Source organism: Opisthocomus hoazin, chromosome 8 (assembly GCF_030867145.1).
Source record: "Opisthocomus hoazin isolate bOpiHoa1 chromosome 8, bOpiHoa1.hap1, whole genome shotgun sequence".
Classification (NCBI taxonomy): Eukaryota; Metazoa; Chordata; class Aves; order Opisthocomiformes; family Opisthocomidae; genus Opisthocomus; species Opisthocomus hoazin.
The window spans coordinates 12,052,242-12,075,270 of NC_134421.1; the positions used below are offsets into that span (position 1 = coordinate 12,052,242).

General features: G+C 44.4%; 1 protein-coding gene across 2 annotated transcripts in view; it reads left to right on the forward strand.

The window, feature by feature from the left end:
- The window catches only part of CHST11 (carbohydrate sulfotransferase 11), a 179,020-nt gene that overhangs the window by 68,149 nt on the left and 87,842 nt on the right, over positions 1-23,029 (forward strand). For both annotated transcript variants that reach the window (XM_075429078.1, XM_075429079.1), the window contains exon 2: positions 10,195-10,280. In XM_075429078.1, coding sequence (XP_075285193.1) covers positions 10,195-10,280 — 86 coding nt within the window. The remainder of the gene's footprint in view (positions 1-10,194; positions 10,281-23,029) is intronic.

Consider the following 23,029-nt stretch of genomic DNA (forward strand, 5'->3'; position numbering starts at 1 on the left):
TTCCCCCAAGCAGCGCAGGGGATGGGGAATGAGGGTTACGGTCAGTTCATCACACTTTGTCTCTGCCACTCCTTGTCCCTCGGGGGAAGACTCCTCACACTCTTCCCCTGCTCCAGCATGAGGTCCCTCTCATGGGAGACAGTTCTCCACAAGCTCTTCATGAACTGCCCCAGCGTGGGTCATTCCCATGGGGTGCAAGTCCTTCAGGAACCCTGCCCCAGCGTGGGTCCCCAAGGGGTCACCAGCCCTGCCAGCAAACCTGCTCCGGCGTGGGCTCCTCTCTCCATGGGTCCGCAGGTCCTGTCAGGACCCTGCTCCAGTGCAGGCTCCCCACAGGGTCACAGCGTCCTTCAAGCATCCACCTCCTCTGGCGTGGGGTCCCTTCCATGGGCTACAGGTGGAGATCTGCTCCACCGTGGACCTCCATGGGCTGCAGGGGGACAACCTGGCTCACCATGGTCTTCATCATGAGCTGCTAGGGAAGGCTCTCTGCTCTGGCATCTCAAGCACCTCCTCCACCTCTTTCTTCACTGACCTTGGTGTCTGCAGAGTTGTTTCTCTCGCATCGTCTCACTCCTCTCTCCTCACTGCCATTTTACTGCAGTTTGTTTTTTTTCTTTCCCTTTCTTAAATACATTATCACAGAGGCGCTACCACCAAGGCTTGGCCTTGGCCAGTGGCAGGTCCGTCTTAGAGCCACTTAGCACTGGCTTTATCAGACATGGGGGAAACCTCTCTCAGCTTCTCACAGAAGCCACCCCTACAGCTCCCCGCTGCCAAAACCTTGCCACGCAAACCCGTAACAGTTGCTTTGTAGAAAGTTGTGTTGGAGAGGGGAGTAAAAAAAGGAAAAAGGAAACAAGGAACTTCTTAACTTCATGTGAATGATTAAAAAAAATTTTTTTTTTTAAATTTTTGAAGACTTAGAAGTAGTTCAGGGAGAGAAGAAGTAGACCATTTTGATCAAAGTTTTGGGACAGCGGTCTTTCCTAATGGGTGGCATAAACCAGGGCATACACAGGGACTAGGAGGCAGCTGAGGTGGTCAGCAATCTGTTCAGAATTTACCCATGAAATATTGTGATGCCCCTGAATCTGCGTTTCATGCCAGAGAAAACAAGGTTGTATCGGAAAAGTTCTGACCAAGTTTAATATAGTTTGTAGTTTGCACCCACAAAAAATTGCTGCATTGAAACCAATGTATGCTTGTGTGTGACAGAGATAAACAAAATGGAGCTCTCCTCATGTGAGAAGCAAAGCCTATGAAAGTCTCTTGATTTAGGCTTGTCGATAGTTTCTTGAGACTTCTAAAGAAATTCCATATGGATTAACATTTAAAAAAAATTACTAGAGAAAAGTTGCTCATTGTTCATTAACGGGAAAGATGTTGTGCTAATTTATGCCACATGCAATGTCTGTAGGGTGGCCAAGGATCTAAGTCTCTGCATAATTTCACCCAAGGATATTAACTTCCCCACTGTGCCCAATTAAACCCATTCCCATGCTAATCAGAGAACAAACAGGATAAAATACAAATTTATTTCTGGAAATCTGTCTAAAGCAGAAAGTAATTAAATATCCCTCTCTTCTTTGGAGGGCATTTACAACCTTTATAATTAGTGACTGGGGCTTAGAAACTAATGTTAAGATTGATTTCCTTGCTGTGCCCGGATTTATTTCATGTAACTTCAACCATCAACCCATCTAGGGTTGCTGGTCAGTGGAAAGGAGGGGACCCACCTCCAGAGATGCATGGGATGACCCATCTCTCCAGCTGCAGCTCTCTGTTAATTGTAGGAGCTTGAATGAGTAGCTTAGAATAGACATCTCGCTTCCTAAAATGAATTTGATCTGTAGCAGCTAGTTTGCTTTGTGGAAGTTTTTAACCCCTTTGCCTCTATGTTTCTGATCTGTGAACTGAGGACTGTTACTTTGCTGGTCCCTGGTCCCATAACTAGCAGCTTTGCTGCTCGTCTCAGCCGTAATCATTTCACTAAGGTGTGACCTCTTCTTCATTCCTCGTCCTTCACTTTTGTCATATCCATCCACAGTCTTATTTTAGTAAGTCCCTCTGGTACATGAAGGGGAGGAGAAATATCAGGGAAGGGTACGATGGACATGTTGAATCAATGAACCAGTACTGCTGACCCAAAATACAGCATCTCGCTTCCTCAGGTGGAGCTTTAAAACGCTGGAGCTTTTGGGATTGTTGCTTTGCTATGTGCATACAGCATCCAGCTCACTAAGGTCTCTGGTTTTTCCATGGTGTGCAGTGGTGTTACACGGGATATGGTGCTCTGGCCGCAGATTTTTGCTTGTTTCTCACACTGTGTAACACCCCGTGTTTCTAGTCACTGTCTGGTGTGAGGCAAAATCTGGTTCTCCGTTAACACAGAGAAGAAGTATTATCTCCTTCTCTGCATTTAAGACTTTGGCGTGTGCACATACAATACCCAATCTGATTGTTACTTTCTAAAAATAGAGCTCCCAAGCTCCAGCAAAGAAAGCTGCAGTTTTGCCTTAAGAAAACGAAAGAGGTCAGACAAGAGTTTAGTCATAAATCCTTGTACCTGCGGTCTCCGGATGAAGGACCGATAATTTAGTCTAAAATCCTGAGCTGAACACAGCAAAGCACAAGGGTCCAGATGTCACGAGATGCTGCTATCAGTCCGTCGATCTTTGTGAAGGATTAGCGTTCGTAAATCATTGCCGGGAGAGCTATCTAAAAAGTCCCCTTCCTCAGGCTCTGGAGCCAGTGCTGGGTGACAGAATTTGCAGTCACTCCTCATGCTCCCGGTTGCTGATTAAAAATTAACCCTTTCCTACTGTTTCGTGTCCTTAGCTGGATTAGTCTGTAGACAGGAGTGTAGGAATTTTAACGAAGTTTGAAATGAGGTGGTCCTTTTGTCATTGAGTTGCTGATTTTGCCTGTGGTTGGGACTTGGCTGAAGTCTTGCAGAGCAGATTGTTGTAAATTATTATGGAAGGCTTGTTTTCCTGAAGCAGAACGAGCTGGTTACTAATGACAAGCTTGTTCAGCATGATTTTAGCCAAGTGTCTGAAAGGTATGTGGACAGGATGTTCCAAACTGCAAAAAATTTCAGTCCAAGAGCTGTGACGAACTCTGGAAAAAGGCTGCTTCCTAGGGTCACTTAACTTCAACTTTGCCCCTGAGTGTTTTCATGCATCAGGAGCGTCACATGTGGAAAATATTGTCAGACTGAGCCTTGCTTGGTTTGTATTGGTTGTGACCAATTTGCCCGGAGCATAATTCTTGCCAGTACAGGTGGAGCAGGAGTTTTATAATATCATTTACAGACGTGTGCTTGTGAGTGAGCTGTGGATGTCCTCAGTGTCTCTGGGAAAGTGCGTAGTGTAGTATTTGAATGTGTATTTCAATTAAATAGAAGTAATTTTCTGTGCTGCTTTGGAGTCAGAGCAGAAGTCTGTGTGAGAGTTTAGAAGACAAACTATGTCGGAATCTGCAGCCCAAGAGAATCTCTCGACCTTTAGTATGGGTATAATTATTCTTGCTTTGCTTTAAAAAATTCAGGAGGTTTGAGGGCAGTAGCTTATTTAAACATGGCTAGAAACATCAAAGATGTAAGTAACTGTTTTTGACATTATCTTGCCTGGGCTAAGTGGCACTGATTTTTTCTGTCTTAGTTGGGTAGGGGATGTATAGGTGAATGTTCAGTCCTAACCCAGTTGTTTGAGGCTCTAGGAGAAGGTACTAGGTTATGTACCTGCTCTTTGCTCTCAATATGATGCTCCGTGGAAAGCATTACCCCTGGCCTGGAGTCGAGGCAGTTGGACGGCAATGTTAACGGGAAAGCAATGTGCTTCAGCCAAAAGCAGCAAGCAGACTGCTGTCAATTTATCCAGCCATTCAAAGAGAAATCACTTCAAAAAGAAGATAAATCAGACCAAAAAAAGGAATATATTTTGACTTGTCTATAGCTTTTTCTTTAAAAAAAGAATGGGATCCCATCTTCAGTGGGAATCTTACCATACCTGCTGCCAAGGCATGCTTTTTTCCTTGGCGAGAGGGCTTGTATCCCACATAGGTGGAATGAATTATGTATACCAGCTTTAAGCAATGCTTTATTAGGGAATTTTGTCTTTGTACTTTAGACTAGTGTAATGAAAAATTAAATATTAATATGTCCTCAGAACTGTTATCAAATATTTGTAATATGAGACAATTTAAGAGACAATGAGCAGAGGTAAAGTTTTTACATTTGGTTTTTGTTATCTTGAAAGTAATTAGGAATAGCCTAAGCAATGTAAATGAAACATTACTGAGTAGGAAGTAGTTGCCAGATAGCGGTCGGGGAACTTTTGTTCTGCGAAAGTCTTGGAAATGGGAGTCTCTGACATTTATGGGATTGTGGGATGGTAGTGATATAGATGGCTGCTGAATGCACACACCCAGCGTCTGAAATGTCGCTTCTTTGCTCTGTAAGGTCCAGTGAAAGAAATGACAATTATTTTTGCGTGTCTCTCTCTGGCAGCCTCCATTGTGACTTGATCCCATGCAGGCTTGTGAGAAATGGTTTCATATGCCCTTCTGACACTTTGTGAGAAGGTGACCATTTTGGTTTTGAATCTCCAAGGGTCTTGATTCTATGCTTTTCTCCCCCCTTTCTCTTCTCTTCTCTCTTCTCCCCCCTTTCTCTTCTCTTCTCTCTCTTCTCTTCTCTTCTCTTCTCTTCTCCTTCTCTTCTCTTCTCTTCTCTTCTCTTCTCTTCTCTTCCTCTTCTCTTCTCTTCTCTTCTCTTCTCTTCTCTTCTCTTCTCTTCTCATTCTCTTCTCTCATTCTCTTCTCTTCTCTTTCTTCTCTCTCTTCTCTTCTCTTCTCTTCTCTCTCTCCTCTCCTCTCCTCTCCTCTCCTCTCCTCTCCTCTCCTCTCCTCTCCTCTCCTCTCCTCTCCTCTCCTCTCCTCTCCTCTCCTCCCTCTCCTCTCTCTCCTCTCCTCTCCTCTCCTCTCCTCTCCTCTCCTCTCCTCTCCTCTCCTCTTCCTCTCCTCTCCTCTCCTCTCCTCCCTCTCCTCTCCTCTCCTCTCCTCTCCTCTCCTCTCCTCTCCTCTCCTCTCCTCTCCTCTCTCTCCTCTCCCTCTCCTCTCCTCCTCTCCTCTCCTCTCCTCTCCTCTCCTCTCCTCTCCTCTCTCTCCTCTCCTCTCCTCTCCTCTCCTCTCCTCTCCTCTCCTCTCCTCTCCTCTCCTCTCCTCTCCTCTCCCTCCTCTCCTCTCCTCCTCCTCTCCTCTCCTCTCCTCTCCTCTCCTCTCCTCTCCTCTCCTCTCCTCTCCTCTCCTCTCCTCTCCTCTCCTCTCCTCTCCTCTCCTCTCCTCTCCTCTCCTCTCCTCTCCTCTCCTCTCCTCTCCTCTCCTCTCCTCTCCTCTCCTCTCCTCTCCTCTCCTCTCCTCTCCTCTCCTCTCCTCTCCTCTCCTCTCCTCTCCTCTCCTCTCCTCTCCTCTCCTCTCCTCTCCTCTCCTCTCCTCTCCTCTCCTCTCCTCTCCCTCTCCTCCCTCTCCTCCTCTCCCCTCTCCCTCTCCCCTCTCCCCTCTCCCCTCTCCCCTCTCCCCTCTCCCCTCTCCCCTCTCCCCTCTCCCCTCTCCCCTCTCCCCTCTCCCCTCTCCCCTCTCCCCTCTCCCCTCTCCCCTCTCCCCTCTCCCCTCTCCCCTCTCCCCTCTCCCTCTCTCTCCTCTCCTCTCCCTCTCCTCTCCTCTCCTCTCCTCTCCTCTCCTCTCCTCTCCTCTCCTCTCCTCTCCTCTCCTCTCCTCTCCTCTCCTCTCCTCTCCTCTCCTCTCCTCTCCTCTCCTCTCCTCTCCTCTTCTCTCCTCTTCTCTCCTCTTCTCTCCTCTTCTCTTCTCTTCTCTTCTCTTCTTCTCTTCTCTTCTCTTCTCTTCTCTTCTCTTCTCTTCTCTTCTCTTCTCTCTAGATAGTCCCAGTGTTCACATACCTTTTCAAGCCAGTAATCTCCCTCAAGAAGAGCCACCGCATCCCTGCTCTCAGTTTCTCTGTAGATCCTGGTAGAGAGAGGCAGAAATTGCGTTGATGAGGCTTCTTATTTTTAGTATTTTCTCCTGTCTTTGTTCATCCTGTGGGAATACTGGAGGTCTCCCATTCTGGGACAGGGTCTTTGCAGATTACCAAGTACATTACAAATGCCTTCTGCCAAGTAGAGGTGACAATTTAAGCCTGGTTCACGTGCTTCCATGTGAATGATCTTCAGTCTCTGAAAAGTCATGTAAAAAATGAAGGCTTTATATCACGCCTGCCTGCCTGCCGGTTCTCCCTCCCCACCTGTGCCCATTATTCTAGGCGCTGTTGTCTTGCCTTTTTGGCTAGATGCAACCTGGAGGTGACATCCCCTCTCGTAGATGTCAAGATCTAGCGGGCGCCCTGCCATGTGCATTTGCTCTGTCACTTGTAACCCTGCCTCTGCCGTCACGGGTTCAGCACCCGGGGGACCTGAGGAGGAGATGCTGCTGAACGCATCGGTTGTTGGATCATGGCAGGCATTTCAAAGACTACCTGGCCTGGATGATGACCTGCAAGCTCTCAGTAAGCTCCCAAACCATGCCTTTCCAAAGGGTGTTTTTTAATTTGAGGGATCTACGTTTTAATTCATAATCATCTAATGGATCAAGCCTGTGGCAAAACCTCTGGCCTTCTCTTCTGCACAGATATCAGAAGAAGATTTGACTGAGAAGCACTGTGTTCTCATGCTCAGCACACTAATTCACAGCTCAAATTCTTGGCGCTACTGCGTCTAAATAGAGTTTTCTAGAAGTTGTGCATGGATGCTTCTGTTCTGAGATGATTTAAGGCCTGCACATGTGGTTTTCTTCTCTCTATGTGTATGTACACAGATGATTATTATGCTGATAAGCTTTCAATTCAGCAGGACTGTTTATCTTTCTCTCTTGAGAAACTGAAATTTGGTGCCTAGATAACATGCTCTCTAGACTTGCTATTAAATTAACGCATAATGATTCCACAGATTTTAACAAGATGGGCCAAGATTGCATTTTGGACAAATCGTTCCTAGAGACAGAAGAAAGGTCTTGTTCTTACAGCTCTTGTATTTAAGTAAGAAACTAACCGTTTATTCAGTTGCTCACAGTCCTGTCGAAATTCAGGGGGTTGCTGATTTTACTGCAGTTGCAGTACTAACACCACTCTTGAATCGTTAAAGGCATTAAATGCTGCTGTCAGCTGCTTCACCCACTTAGTGTGCATGAACGTGATCTTTTAATCAGTTCTTGGAGCCATGCATCTGCAATACTTAGCATTAGATTATAATTAACTGTAATTATGAATGGAGATCAGCCCAAGCCATAAAATGTAAAGTTAGATATTTACTATGTTAATAAGATTTGGTGAAGATAAAGGACTTGATATTTTTAAATTTCCACTACCACAATAGTATGACAGTGTTAGTGAAAGTGTTGTTAAATTTAGTATAGCTGCAGTTAAGTCCATATTATGGCTTTCTGACTGCAGATTTCTATAGATGAGATTCAGGCCAAAAAGTTCATGTCATTCATATAAAGAAACTCTGCCTCAGAGGAACTGAGACAGTAGAAAACTGGTTGCAGGAGCCCTGAGAGTTGAGTTTGTCCACAGGCATGCCAGCATCTGTTTTCTACTATACATGAACGTTCCGGATAGTTATTCACCAAAGGACAATTTTGCGAAAGGCGTGAGTGGGATTTCTGCTCAGGAAAGGGGAGTATTCCCCTTTATTTCGATGCTGCAGTTAAATTCCAGGCACAGGTATTTTCCAGGTGTGCGCAGAGGTTCTGCGTGCAGCTGTGTCAGGGCGTGCTGTTCCTGACACCGATGAGCAGGGAGCAGAGCGCTGCGTTGAGCTGCTGTGTTGCTGTGCTGGCTCCGCAGTCGTCTTCTAAAGGCTTCCTTGAAAAAACAAACCAATTAAGTAATATTGGGAATCATAAAAAGATTGAATGCTTCTGTGACTAAGGTTCTACATTATCATTTAGCTTTTGCTGGGAAGACAGTTGCTTTTGTTTGTTTGTTTACATCTGGGAATCAAATCTTGCACGTTGTGCAAATAATTTAATCTTTACGGCTGTTGCTGCTGCATATGAAGTGTTGCTGTGTTGATACCTGCTGGCGAAGTGAAGCAGGAAGGGATACATTTATGCACATTACTCCTTGCTGTATTTAATGGAAATGAAAGGTGAAGTAACAAATTAGGGAACAACACACTAGAATTATTCTTCTTCATTTTGGAACAAGGAATCAGTGTTTCAGGGTCATTGTTAATCACAGTCTAATAGCCTGGATGCACTGAACCATTCCCCTCTCCCATTTGCCCTGCTTTGGTTTTTTAAACGGACGCGATGTTTTGCTGTTGACTGGAATGCTCAATTTTAGAAAGTTTTCCTGTAAAAGAATCCCTGGACACAGTTCCTGGTACAAGAGGATGGAGGGGCATGACAGACGGGAATGGGATGGACAGGAGCTCTGTAGTGAGAACAACTTTTGGATGTCTCACACCCTTACTTTAGTGTTTCCTTCCTAAAACCACTTCCAGACACTGGAAGCTGACATTGCTCATGCTAAACCTTTTTAAAGTTTTAACTGTTTTAAGCACTTGCTAAGTTAACTTTTACAAAGGCACATTAGTGCAAAAACAAACGAATCACAATACTTGGCTGTGAGACTAAAAATGCTTGGAAGTTAATCGGTATTTAAACACGTAAATTAAAATTATAGCCTTTAGTAACGCTACTGTCCTAATGGTGATGAAAATCAAAACATTTAGCCATTTTTTTTTTTACTAAGCATATATGTCTGACTCCTACCACAAGACCCATGGAATCGCTCTTTGATCAGGGGAAAAATGACGTGGCATGTTATTAGATAATTACATTCAATTGAAAAATAGATGTGAAGTGAGCAAAGGAATCTATTATGTTTCCAGATTGGAACCACATACAGTTTTCTGTCGTTCATACTACTAGATATATCAGTTAGGGTTGCGTATTAGCCCTCTGTATTAAAACAATACTTGACCGTATTCACTGACTCTTGGCTTGAAGCCTGCAATATCGTGTCTGCAAGTTGTGCTGCTCAGAACTGTTGCTGCAGGACACTTCAGTGGTTTCTGGTTACAAAACGTGGCAAGCGGTGGTAAAAGCGTGTCAGACTCTGCTTAATGCCTTTGGATTCCCAGCAGGAACATCTCTTCTTTCCTTTTGGTTGTGTCTTAATTAAAACTTGACAATTGTCCCCTCGCTGCGATGCCTGGTGCGGGATGTCATTGCCTGGTGCTCCTTCTGTAGCTGGCAGAGCAAGCTGGGGTAGAGGAGTGTTTGCAGAGGATGATGTGGGCCACAGGAGATTAGAAGGACAGGCAAGATCTGCTTTTCCTCATGACTATATATAGAGGGTGATCGGTAGACTTTTATGACCACAAAGGTCTAACTTGAAACTGATGATCTCTGTGCCTGCTGGGGCTCAGATCAAGGTCCCTCCTGGAAATGCTTATCATCCAAAATGCTCCTTGATCAGACCTTTGACAAAGCCTTTGGTTTGAAAACTTGCTGGTCTCCAGCTGGGATAACATAGCATATGTTGGGTTTTCGGATCAGTCAAATATTCAGTTGCAGCATGTAGAGCAAAATACAGTTTGGAGCAAGAAGTGCAGCAATGAGTGACTGTATGCACAGTGTGTACTGCTGAGTGTCTGTTCTAGGAAAAACCAAAGTCATGGGCCAAAAGCTTTAAAATCGGCTGTTTGAATATTAAGATCCTCTGTACTTCTGTATTTAGGCTGAGAGAGGCTCAAACATTGCCTCTCAGCTGATTATAGGAATCCATCCAACTGCTTCACGGTAATTAGAGAAGCAGGTACCTAGCACTACTGAAAATCATATTGCTTTGGTCCCTATACTTGAATTTTTGGACATCCAAGCTGGAAGTTGTTGGATAATAGCTTTCAGAAGACAAAAACCAGAAAGCTTGTGGTTTCCCCCCCCAGTAACTTCCACGACAGATAAAGGATTTAGCTCTTACAGGGGAAGTAAGATGAGGAATTAAGGCACAACATTGTCTCTAGAATCCACTGGTCTGTCAGAAAATCTCTTCTTGCTGTAGGTATTGCAATAGGTTACTGCTAACGAATGTTTCTAACCTGTGTTAATTTCAATTTCCCCTTGCAGTAATGCGTAGAAATCCATTTGGGATGGACATTTGCTGCCGGAAAGGATCCAGAAGCCCACTCCAGGAACTGTATAATCCCACCCAGGTGAGTGTCTTGTGGCTATGGTTAAACTTCCAGCCCAGCATATGGTCTCTCTTGAAGGTATTTTGGTCTGTTTTTTCTAATTTATGTGGAGTAGCTGTCTTCAGCTTGGAGGACTGATCCTGGACCTGCAGAGATGAGCCATAAAGTTCTACGATTTGATCTAAGGGCACGATTTTTAAAGGTTTTAGTAGTCTAATGATGCAGAGTCCTCTAAAAGTTTTTTTTAGATAGCTAAAAGCCTTAAAAGAGTACTTCTTAGATCTCCTAACTAGAAGCTGAGGCATTGTAATTTAATCTGTCAATAACACACAGAGTGTCAGGGTGGGGTGAGAGAATGTGACATGATGTACGTGAAATGGGGAGTGCGATAAGACCATCAGTTGTAATAATAATACACAAATATCATTTATATGGCTTTCAGATAGCCAGCTGCCCGTCCTGTCTTGGTTCATTGCTTGCATGGAGTCTAGGCAAACACAGTAGCTTATACACTTCCTTACACTGTGTGCTGTTTATCATCTGACGATCTTGATGGGAGTTTAGGAGAGTCTCAGCTAAGAGTGCTTGTGACAAACAGCACAGGAAAGCTACCTGAAATTTTTGCTCCCATTCGCTCCTCGAAATCAATTTATTCCCTACACGTGGGCTGAACTGGCACATTCAGGAGCAGCATTTCCTGTTGGCAGCCGAGAGGAAGTGCTGCCATTGAGAGAAAACGCCAGCTGACTATTAAACGTATTTATTAAGGTTTAACAACCGCCTATTATATATTTATCCATCAATGAATACATTGAGTTTTACTAATTTGGCTATTAAGGAAAGTGACTATCCCGATAAATCTAACTTGTTAGATTTAACAAGGCAGTAAATGTTTTAAATACTGTTTGATTATGAAGAGACTCACTATATATTGTGCAAAATGAAGTCTAAGTGATTTAAAGTATTTATATGAAGAATTTACAACAATCCAAAGATATGTGATATGTGTTATGTAGTGCAGTAAAGCTCCATTTGCTCAATAGTGTTGTTTTTATGAACATAGGCTGACTTTCTAATTCAATTTGAATTCTGTGCATGGCTGGGAACATGAGTTTATCATGCTAATATACTGGCTTTTATTGACCATTATGGGAGTTAGCATTGCGTAAATGGAAAGTGCACGTAAAAGCCCTGAAGAGGAACAATCCAGTGCTACAAGTGAAAAATATTAGCAATTGCAGGTTAAATTTAAAAGACTCTTTGCAGATGCTCAGTGAGGGCCAGGAAGAGAGAAGAGGCTGGCCAAGTAATTTGTCTCTCTGGGGTCTGCTGTGTGTCAGTCAAAACCTGCTTGCCCTGTAACGTAGTTAAAGGCCATCCCATAAGAAAGAACCATCCCCATCCATTGAAGGGCTGTAATTCCAGAGCTCTTCCAAGCTTGGCCAACTGAAAAGATTTCCCGAGCCTCCTGAAGCAGGGGATGCAGCTGGCAGCTCCTTCACTGCCTCTCCTTCCTTTCTGCACACCCTGACCAAGGAAAGCGTTAGCATCCCTTTCCGGGCTCGCCTACGAGCCAGCCAGCGAAGTCGATGATTGAGGAAGTGCAGCAGTTCTTGCAGCCGATGTGGAACTAAGCAGATGGCATTTTTTTACACGGAAGTGTTTCCATCAGCTCGCTGACATCAGTTCTTATCAAACTTTTAGTTTTGCTTTCTTTCTTTGTTCTTGGTTGGTATTTGTTCAGTTTTTGGATGGGGCTTTGCATTCTGCACTCAGTGCTAGAGGGACTGGCAATATCAGGCAAACAAGTGCATGCATTTGGGGAAACACTAACAATAAAAGGCAGTGAGTAGGGGCTGCTGTAGAAGACCAAAGACTAGAGATGACCCCTAGACTATTTTTTCAAATACATGGTTGATCTTACTTTTTCCATTTTTGCCCAGAGATGTCTGTCTCACCTTTTTTAAGGTGGCAGATTAGAGACTGGTCTGCGTTCTGGCAGTACGGTGCTTGTTCCTCAAGAATTCACGGGTGCTTGTGAGGGTGGGGTGATGGAGGTTGGACCTCTAATCTTTCCTTGCTGAAGCAGTCACGAGCAGCCATTTGTAAAGTCAGCTCAGAAGGCAATATATAATAAACATGCGAGAAGACATTTTTGGCCAAGATCTGTCTCTTACTGATGTAGATAATGAAAACACCGGTTAGATCATTAACCCTTGACCATCAGAACCTGTTGGACTCCTGGTGTTGTGAACCCATGTTTTCCTCCTGGGTGCCCATGGCTGTGTGTGCCATCACAGGAACTCTTTGGCACTCAGTTTAGCTCCTTGAGAGGAACAGCAGAGCTGATCGAGCAGATATTGATATGTCTCCTTATAGTCCAATGGAATTTGTATAATTCAAACACCAGACTTAGGCTGCTGAAAGATGCCCTGCAGCTATGGCTTTGGATTACTACAACGTGGGTGCAGTTGTGATTTTTTAAGGGTAGGAAACTTTAAATATTTAATGTGTCTACGTGCGTGTTTTTTTATATGAGAAAAGGAGAACCCAACTATGGCTTGCCATCCTCTGCTGTAGAGTGCACTGTGCATTTCACGTGCTTCAGATTTCCTCGCGTAGGCAGCAGTGTGCAGCCATGACTGCTGCTGCTGCCCTTCCTGGAAATGTCTCCAGGACCCCTGAGAGAGGTGGGCAAGGGAGGGGGCTGTGTGGGGAGATGGTATTAAGGGCCCATACGTCCTCGCATGCAGTGTACTTCTGGCTGTTCTCTATCAGGGGAGATGATAGTTTGGCCACCGATTGAAATCGGTGTCAGATAGGGTCAATACTCTCTCAGATTTAAAATGTTGTAGTTAAATGTATATAAGGTGTTTCTACTGTGTGTTCAGTGTCAGGTTGCACTGCCCTCATAAAACCCAGGTGGAGATGGGTTGATTTACACCAGCTGAGAGTTTGACTGCGAGTATTTACTGTGTTGACATATAACAGCCTTTCTGATCCTGTGCTGTTTTGTTTCCTTCTATGGAGTTGTTTGAGTTATTTGCAGATGCCATCATTTGTCTCTTGAATCTCTTTTGGCTTGGTAAATGATTGTGAAAAGGAAAGGAAAGGAAGCAAGAAAAGAAGAGAAGAAAAAAGAAAAAAAAAAAAAAACACCCCAAAACAGAAAGGAAGATTTGGCTTGAGTAAATTCAAATGTAGCAATGATCTGGAGGTGACTGAAAGGATGGTCTGGTGGCTTGTAGGAGCTGAATGTTAGAATTGCAGTCAGATTTGCAGTGGACTGATCATAATTGTTCATACATTTGGTGGAGAAGGAGGGGATAAATGGGTGGAGATTGCACTGAATTAGGGCTAGAGAAAGTGTCCGTGACAAAGCCCACGTGTTATCTGTGCCTTAGCTGAGTGTCTGGCCTTGTGATTATTGTAAAAGCAGGAACAATGCTTTTGCTCTTTTGCCTGTTGTAATAGAGCAGAATGTGGGAAGTGTATTTGTCGGTGAACAAAAGACTTCTTCTCTAGGACTCTCACTGCAAGATTTTTCATGAGCACTAATATACTGTGAGGGAAAGAAAAGTCAATATAACTGAACTGGATTTACACTGAGTAAGTGAAATTCCAGGCTGCGGTCTCTGCATACATGGCAGGCAGCGTGCAGCATGTTTTTGAGACCCTATTATCTTTTTTTTTCCTTTCATTTTCAGGTGGAGGTTTAGTAATAAGGTGCAGAGGTACCTGCGGCAAATTTTGAGGTCTGAAATGGGCCATTTCTTTCATGAGTTTACTAAAAAGCCAGTATGGATATGTATTAAGCAGAACTATTTTCCTTCACACATAGCTGTAAATGGAAAGAGAAAGGAGTCAACAAACAGCAAGTAGCAAAGGAGAAAATCTAGATGTAACTGAACACAGTTGAAGAGCCTTGCAGGAATGTGACTAAGATGGCATTGCATCTTGGGTGGGTTTGGTGTTTTTTTTTTCGTATATGAAACTCCAGGAATTTAAGAATATGGATAAAAAAATATTTGCAAGGCGTATTCTTAGAAGACAATGTGTACAACTGTATCTTGTAATTTGCATGACTCTGTACAGCCCCAACTGCTCCAAAAATAACAGATAATTGTGTATCAGCCCATGAGCTGGAGTCACCAGAAGTTCAGAACTGAGCAACATCATGCTTGAAGCTCGCACACTTTAGTGGTTAACATTGATCTGTTTGGTGCAATAAATGTGCTACTGAATTACAAGAAATTGCAAGCCAAAATAGACCAAATGATAAAGGAATGGGAAATAATTGCATCTTTAAAATTAGAATTTGTCTTCTAGTTGTCAAGCCTAACATTTAATTCTCATTAAATACAGGATGCGTCATTGTTTGATCGAACTATCTAGACTGCTGAGAGGAACACAGCAGAGATCTGGTCCTGTATCTATTAGGATCCATGTCCAAGGATGAGTTTGTGTCAGTTTCTAGTTTGACGTTGTCTGACTTTAATTCAGGAGTCCACATGACTATTTCACTAAAGGTCACGCTGTTTGCCATTCGTTCCTTGCCTTTGCAAACACATTTCTTTTTGTTGAGGAGATGCATTTCTAGGTGGCTGCTTTTGGTGTAGCTGGAGCCAGGATGTCTGGTGATTTGCTAAACCTGGTGAGTCAGAGCTGCAGACCTCGCGTTCCCTTTGTGTTATGAAGTTGGATTGGACTAGTTTGGAGCAGTCATTCTGAAATGACCCATTTCTTTTACTACTCCCACTTTTTTTCACCCCTCCTTCCCACCAATGAAAGGAAGAAAGCGAGCCGTTGCCTTGCAGACAGTGTTTATACATCCTGAGTCACCTCAGGCCACAAATGCTCCTTTTTGGGAGCTGCCCTGTGATAATCTGTGGCTCAGACTGCCTGGATAGCATCAGCAAACATCAACCTAGTTCAGCTCACATCACTTAACTTTCATCTGGGTTGGTAATTTCCTATCTTAAGCTGATTTCCAGTCACTAGGATGACTGTGTGAGCAACTGTACCAGTTCCTGGACAGAGGTTTGTGGTGAGCTTTGTGACCTGACCTCTACGCATGCATTGTCCACAGCACTTTGAATCAAAGGTTCATGCTTGAAAGCTGGTATTTCCATGCCTGGTGATCTTGAGGTGCTGAGCACTGTGCAGTTTATTTGTGTGGTATGGCTTCTCATTCTTAGAAATATAAGAACCAAAGGGCAGGTTACTGAGTAGGACAAAAGGTCCAGTTTGCCTGGTGTTTCTTCTCCAGCAGCGAGTGACCACGACAGGCTACAAGAAGGATAAAGAACTCATGATGCGCTGCCAGCGCACAACAGCCTGCAAGTCATGAGCTTCCTGAGCCAGATGTGTGTCTCCATCAGCTACCTCATGCAAGAAGAACCTGAGATACCGGACATTTACTATATTGATCACAAGGGAGGGGAAAACATAGGTCTCCAAAGTTACTTGCCAATTTCAGTAAGGCAAGAAGATCACACCGGTGCTGTACACCAGTGCCATACACTAATTTTCCTCCTGTTCTCATATATATATATATATATATATATATGTATGTTTGTATGTATGTATGTTCTGGGTGCTGAATTTCCTCGTAGGGACAGCAATACAGATACCCAGATGTGAACTTTAGAGTATGAGAAGTAGTGCAGTTTAGATAAAGAAGAGTATGTTAGAATTTATTGATGCTTTGCAGCTGAGATGAATAGTCATGAATGTGTATGTGTCCTTCTTGAGGGTAAGAAGTGGCCCAAAAGTTTTACTGATACTGAAAACATATGTTGTGTGATTGATGCTGATCTTTGTAGGTGAATCTGTGCAGATGACAACAGTGTGGTAAGTGCAGTTCATAATCACGGCATTTGATTGATCATAGATTAAAAACTCCTTGATGGACAAGATGCAGAATGGAGACATAGGGAAGAAGAGTCAAAGTACAATGCCACACTTTGGGCACATACTCTTGTTGGTAAACAACAACTTTATATGTAATTAGCCTCCCTTGCTGCAGCAAAATGCCTGCTGATGAAAGAGGAGCTGATCAATTTACTCTGTGGGTGACTTCTTATGCAAAGACATTACTTACTGTCGTGTTTGGAAGTCATAAAACGGCAGCTGGCCTGGGATGAAATATTACGTTAACCTTAGCAGAAAAATTGCACTAGTGAGAATGCTTTGTTATTAATTACGGATTACAAATGATAAGAGCCTGTTTTAGATTCTGGGGAAATGACTTGGGGAGGGGAGGGTTTCAGGTACGGTGTGTTTCATAGATCATTTGTTGTGACATGATGGATGCCTTTGTAAGTCAAGAGGAATTAATCAGACAAGTATGTACAGTAACTACCAGCACTCAAGGCCAGAATTATCCCCAGGACGTGCTCATTCAAGTTACTGCAGTGCACTGGGATGAATTTTTGGGCACCTGTGTTTAATAAAAGACTTGTTACCTGCACGAAATGAAAAAATACAATTGTCACTGAAAATAGCTCAGATTTCCCTGACAGAAAAAGAAGCCGCATAGACACCTCTTATAGTTTCTCCAGTCCTTGACTCATATTTTATCATTTTGAGAGCATATGAGTTTTAATATAAAGGCTTTCTGGAGGCATAGAAGTATGAGAAGAAAGAGTTAATAACACAGGAGACATGGCCAGAAACAAAAGGGTTGTACATGTTGGAGGGGAAGGAGGATAACAGAGCTTTCAAAACTGGGTATCTGTATGCGATGTGTGGCCTCCCTGTTACACAAGCACTTGGGCAGCTGGGTGGAGAGAAAACCTGGGCTCCAGCGCTCTGACCCAGTGCTATTCAGCGTCAGCGAGGCTTTTTGTGTTTATTTGTCTCCAAATTGGGCCTCTGGTGACCTGAACCGTGTTGGTTCAGTCAAATACTTGCTCTGAACTGAGTACTGTTCAAATGGGGCACCTGCCTCTTTCTCTGCATTAAGTTAATCTTTTTTCCCTCTCCACTTGAAAGTTATGTACCAGACAACCTGGATAACCAAAGTGCAGGGGGATGTGGTGGTTTGGAGGATTAGGAAGCACAGGGCAGTGGGAGAATATCACTGTTTGCAGATAGGTGTGAGGAGGACAGCTTTCTGCCACCGGCTCCTGCAGAGTGCATCCCTTCTCTCTGTGCTTTGCGAAGCGTTCCAGCATCACCGGCTAAGTAGCTGTATCCCAATATTCTCAGCCTAGACCTTGCAAACTGTAGCCTCTCGTGCTTGTTTCTGGTGCACATAGTTTTTGGGCAGTTTTCTCCATTGTGTGAAGGGTAGCAAATGTGTTTGTTTAAACATCTGCCGTTTTTTTTTTTTCCCTTTTTTTTTTTTTGTTATCAGAGAGGTTTCTTAACTCTGTGCAGCAGAGTTGTAGCCCACTTGCAACAGGGCCAGATGATCTTTTTAAATCCAGAGACCCCAGCGGCAACCTCTCTCTCCCTGAGAGGCTGAAATGTGTCCCAATAGACATATAATTATGAAAATGAGAGAATGCAGACATAAAACCTGTCTACCGGTGCTTGTAATTCTCATTTACTATCTAACTTTCATATTAGAGTCATAGAATCATTTCGGTTGGAAGAGAGCTTCAAGATCATCGAGTCCAACCATTAACCTAACACTGTCAGTTCCACCACTAAACCATGTCCCTTAGCTCTGCATCTACACGTCTTCTAAATACCTCCAGAGATGGTGCCTCAACCACTTCCCTGGGCAGCCTGTTCCCATGCGTCAGAACTCTTTCAGTGAAGACATTTTTTGTAATATCCAATCTAAACCTTCCCTGGTGTAGCCTGAGGGCCTTTCCCTTTGTCCTATTGCCTGTTACCTGGGAGAAGAGACCAACATCCACCTCGCTGCAATCTCCTTTCAGGTAGGTGTAGAGAGCAATAACGTCCCCCCTCAGCCTCCTCTTCTCCAGACCAAACAGCCCCAGCTCCCTCAGCCGCTCCTCGTAAGACTTGTTCTCTAGACCCTTCACAATGGCATTGTTGCCCTTCTCTGGACACGCTCCAGCAACTCCATGTCCCGCTTGTAGTGAGGGACCCAAAACTGGACACAGTACTCGAGGTGCGGCCTCACCAGTGCCGAGTGCAAGGGGATGATCACCTCCCTACTCCTGCTGGCCACACTATTCCTGATACAAGCCAGGATGCCGTTGGCCTTCTTGGCCACCTGGGTCCACTGCTGGCTCATGTTCAGCTGGCTATCAACCAGCACCCCAAGGTCCTTTTCCACTGGGCAGCTTTCCAGCCACTCCTCCCCAAGCCTGTAGCGTTGCATGGGGTGGTTGTGACCAAAGTGCAGGACCTGGCACTTGGCCTTGTTGCATCTCATGCAATTGGCCTCAGCCCATCGATCCAGTCTGTCCAGATCTCTCTGCAGAGCCTTCCTACCCTCAAGCAGGTCAACACTCCCACTCAGCTTGGTGTCATCTGCAAACTTACTGAGGGTGCACTCAATCCTCTCATCCAGATAGTTGATGAAGATAATAAACAGAACTGGCGCCAATACTGGACGCTGGGGAACACTGCTTGTGACCGGCCGCCAGCTGGATTTCACTCCATTCACGGCAACTCTTTGGGCCTGGCCATCCATCTTTTTTTTACCTAGCAAAAGAGTACAACTGTCCAAGCCAAGAGCAGCCACTTTCTGCAGGAGAATGCTGTTGGAAACAGAGTCAAAGGCTTTACTAAAGACCAGGTAAACAAAGCAGCCCTTCCCTCATCTGCTAAGCAAGTCACCTTGTCATGGAAGGAGGTCAGGTTAGTCAAGCAGGACCTGCCTTTCGTAAACCCATGCTGACTGGGCCTGATCGCCTGGGTGTCCTGTACATGCCACGTGATGGCACTCAAGAAGATGTGCTCCATAACCTTCCCTGGCACCGAGGTCAGACTGACAGGCCTGTAGTTCCCAGGATCCTCCTTTGGGTCATTCTTGTAGATGGGCATCACATTTGCTACCTTCCTGTTAACTGAGACCTCCCCAGTTAGCCAGGACTGCTGATAGATAGTGGGAAGTGGCTTGGTGAGCACTTCTGCCAGCTCCCTCAGTACTCTCGGGTGGATCCCAGTTGGCCCCATAGACTTGTGTGTGTCTTATGTGGTGTAGCCGTTAAGGAGGGGCAGAAGTAGTTGGTAAATTTGCAATTACTTTCAAGAGATTAGTTTCCCTAAGTCCCATTTTTACAGACTTAACTGTATGTGATGTAGCACCTCAAGTCTTACAAATTGACCTGTAATATTCATTGACAGAGTATGTAATAATGATATGTATTATTCATAGACAAAGCGGGATTAAGATACTGCGCCTTGAAAGATGTGGCTGCAGAAGCCAGCCTGCCTTTTGGAGATTCATGGTACTGCGGGGAGGCAGCCTGTAGCGTTTCTGTACAAGTGTGTAAATCTTTAAATCAAGGACAGATTATTCAAGGATGCTTTCTAAGTCAGTTTTGTCTTTGCTGAAGTTTGTGGGGAGGTGTAAGGTGGGTCAAGCCAGGTGCTGCAGCCTAACCACCCTGGAGAAGCACGCTATCCCCCCCGCGGGGCTGCGCCGCATGGTGACGGACAGGGCTGAGTGAAAAGGTCGGCTGGGAAGTACGCAGTCTGAGGATGACCAAAGCTGGCTGTGCATTTGGGCTGAGTTCTTCCAGAAGCAGTAGCTGGGAAACACTTGGGTTGCCTTGGGGTTAATCTCACAGGCGTGGGGCGGGGGATGGGTATTGATGGGCTTGAGGCAATTTGACTGCACATCCCACGCTTGGCAGCGGGATGCTCGAATCATGTGCATGGGTGACACAGTGTAGTGAGTGTCTTCAGTCTCTCCTGTTGATGCTGTCTGTTGTTCTGTAGCTAAATAGAGAAACAGAGTAAACTTCCAGGCTAACAGACTCTTTATTAAGTCTCTTGTCACGATGATCTGAGATGATAACAGAGTAAGAGCCATGGTGGTTTGAAGACCTTGTGTGCTCATCTGTTGGTCTAGTAAAACAAGGAAAAAATTGTGCCTTGCTCTATCAGTCTTGTTTGTCTGATGTCCTCAGATCCTCATGATGGCCGTGATTAACAGTTCACTGATGCCAAAGTATGAACTGGCGGGGCCTGGGCGGTTGCTGCCGGTGGTCAGGGTGCTCCCCAGAATCAGAGAACCGGGAGGTGAATCCCTGCAAGCAGAGGATGCCTGCCCCGAGCACGGGGAAATACCCTAATTGCTGGTTGTCTGAGTTGTTCGTATGTTTGCTTGTTTAATCCTCAGACTGAAAGATCAGTTGTTTCAGTAATCGTCACCTGCGCCAGCCACGCTTAAATAGCTTTTATTCACTGGTTTTCAGACCTTGCTTCTTACTCGTGTGAAAGAGGTGTGGAAAGAAAAGGGGAAAAAAAGTATTTTTACAAGGTAACATCTATGCAGCATTTGAACACAGCTAAAGCAGTGTTTATGTTGTGCATGTCTTTTTTTCCTCTATAAAAATAACACAGTAGCAGTCATATTGGGGCCACTCAAGTAGATCTTTGTTGCCTAACCAACCTGTCACTGTTGTATAACCTGGGGTGGATGGGGTCATGTGTTTGAACCATTCCTACATTCGTGGGGCAACGACAAAATGTGGAGGCCAGAGTAAAAACAGTGTTTTATTTCCTTCACACTGAGACGATTGTGTGGTTGCATTGGAGGGGGACAGTGGCTTTGCATTCTAGGGCTTCCAGCATGCTGCCAGCGTAGATGTTTCTGTCCATTCATAACTTTGGGAGAAAAGTGAAACCTGACCTCTTGAAAATTGGTGGCAAAACTCCTGAGCCTGAAGAGGCCAAACTCTTAGTTAAAAGGTCTGATCCAAGGGTTCAGAAGGGAGCTATAGTTGCAACCGTTGTTTTATCTCCCTCTTCACCATTCCACACACTCTGTTGCACTAGAAAATGCTGAAAAGAATATGTCTGATCCTGAAAAGATTTCCCTTTTTTTTGACATAATAAGTATAGCCAAACCAAAGAGAGTTGGCAAATTTACGGTGCACTGAAGTTTAGATGTATTTCTGGTGCCTGGAAAATCCAGGAAGGAGTGTTCCTTTCTTTTCGATCTTAAATCACATCTGAACAGTATTCTGAGTGTGGTTCCAGCACAAGGCTAACAGCAGAACCTTGCATCTGAGCTTTAGAGGAGCAGTAAAAAAATCACAGTATTTCCACAGCCAGATTGTCTGGCTGCACAGCAAATTAGCAAACCTCTGTAGCTATCAAATTGATGCCCTAATATGAATCTTTTGCTCTTCTCCCTGTAAACGTAGGCTGTGTCTTAGATCATTTCAGACAAGCATCTGGGGATTAGTAAGAGGAAGTGAATATTAATTCAATTAGAGGACAGAAGATGAACGTACAAGCTGGCATGGTGGATTGACATCAGGAGCCGAAGTAACAAAGACATCTCTAGCTGGGAGAGGACAGTTTCATCTGTTCAAGTCAGGCTTGACTTTTGCCATGCATATATTTTACTTATGAAATGGTAGTTGGAGGAGTTGTATTTACATAGCAATATAGTTAATGTCATATTTTGGGAACTCAGCCTTCATGTCAATAGATGAATGGAGAGTGGATGCACAGTGGTAGCTTTCAGTTCATTTTGATACATTAAATATTCATAATAAGCTCAGCTGAAGGAGAAAAGAAATCTTTCATGGAACTGTTAAGGAGAAGCTGAAATCATTGGTATTTCTGCAGAGTGTAATGTCTTGCTTAATGCAAATTGAATGAAGGTTCCTGTGGAGAAGGTGAGATGCAGTATTAGGTACTTCCACAATTGCTGCTTTCTTTCTGTAAGAGGTGGTTGTACTGGTGACATCACTCTAGAAAGTAACAGCCAAGAATGACTATTCTGAGCAGTTTGTGTAGGCACAGCAGAGGCTTTTCCTTTCTTTTTTTCTGTAGATTTGGACCTACAAAAGCCTGACTATGTACTTTCTTACATTCAAATGCCACATATTTACAGCCTGGACACAAATCCTTCCACATTGCAGTTTCCAGGCACGGGCACACTGTCACTAAGTGGGTGAGTCCTGTATCTTTAGGCTTCTCTCACCGCCTCTATGCATGCTCCCATTTGTGGGTGGTTTGATGCTAATCTGCGTCTCCATATGAAGAATATAGGTGCTCTGCTCTCTACCTGAGGCATGGACGTGAGTGTGCACAGACACTTTCACCTCTGTTTCTGCCCAGTTTCTAGCCCCGGTAGGGCTTAGCCTCTGTCAAGGACTCAGGGTCTCTGGGGTGACACTAAAAGCTAATGCAATATGCATATACAAATACGTGGTTGTGTACGTTTGAGGGTAAATTTTGAAATGTAGAAAGCTTTGCATTGATGGTAGGATGGTGGAGCGCGATGCACACGCGTCCAGCTCCCAAACAGCCTTGCAGGGCTCAGTTACGCTGTACGCGGGGTGCCTAACGGTAGGGATAGGAGTGGTTCTGCTGCTGTCTCTGCAGCTGTTTTTATCTGCTTTATTTTGTGTAAGCTTGTGTTAATAAACTGTTGCTGAATTTGCAGCTGTGTGCAGGGGGTAATGTTGTTTCTTTGCCAAGACCTGCTTCTCTGTTCTTGCCATTCCTCCTCCCCATTTCCTCCAAGCCTGAAGTCTCCTGCTCAGGACATGATGTCTTCAGCTCTGCTCAGTCTCCCCCGTCTCACACTCCCACCTTTTATCTTACAAAGGTCAGAATATTTTTATTTGAGTTACTGTGCGTGTTTATGATCATGGCTT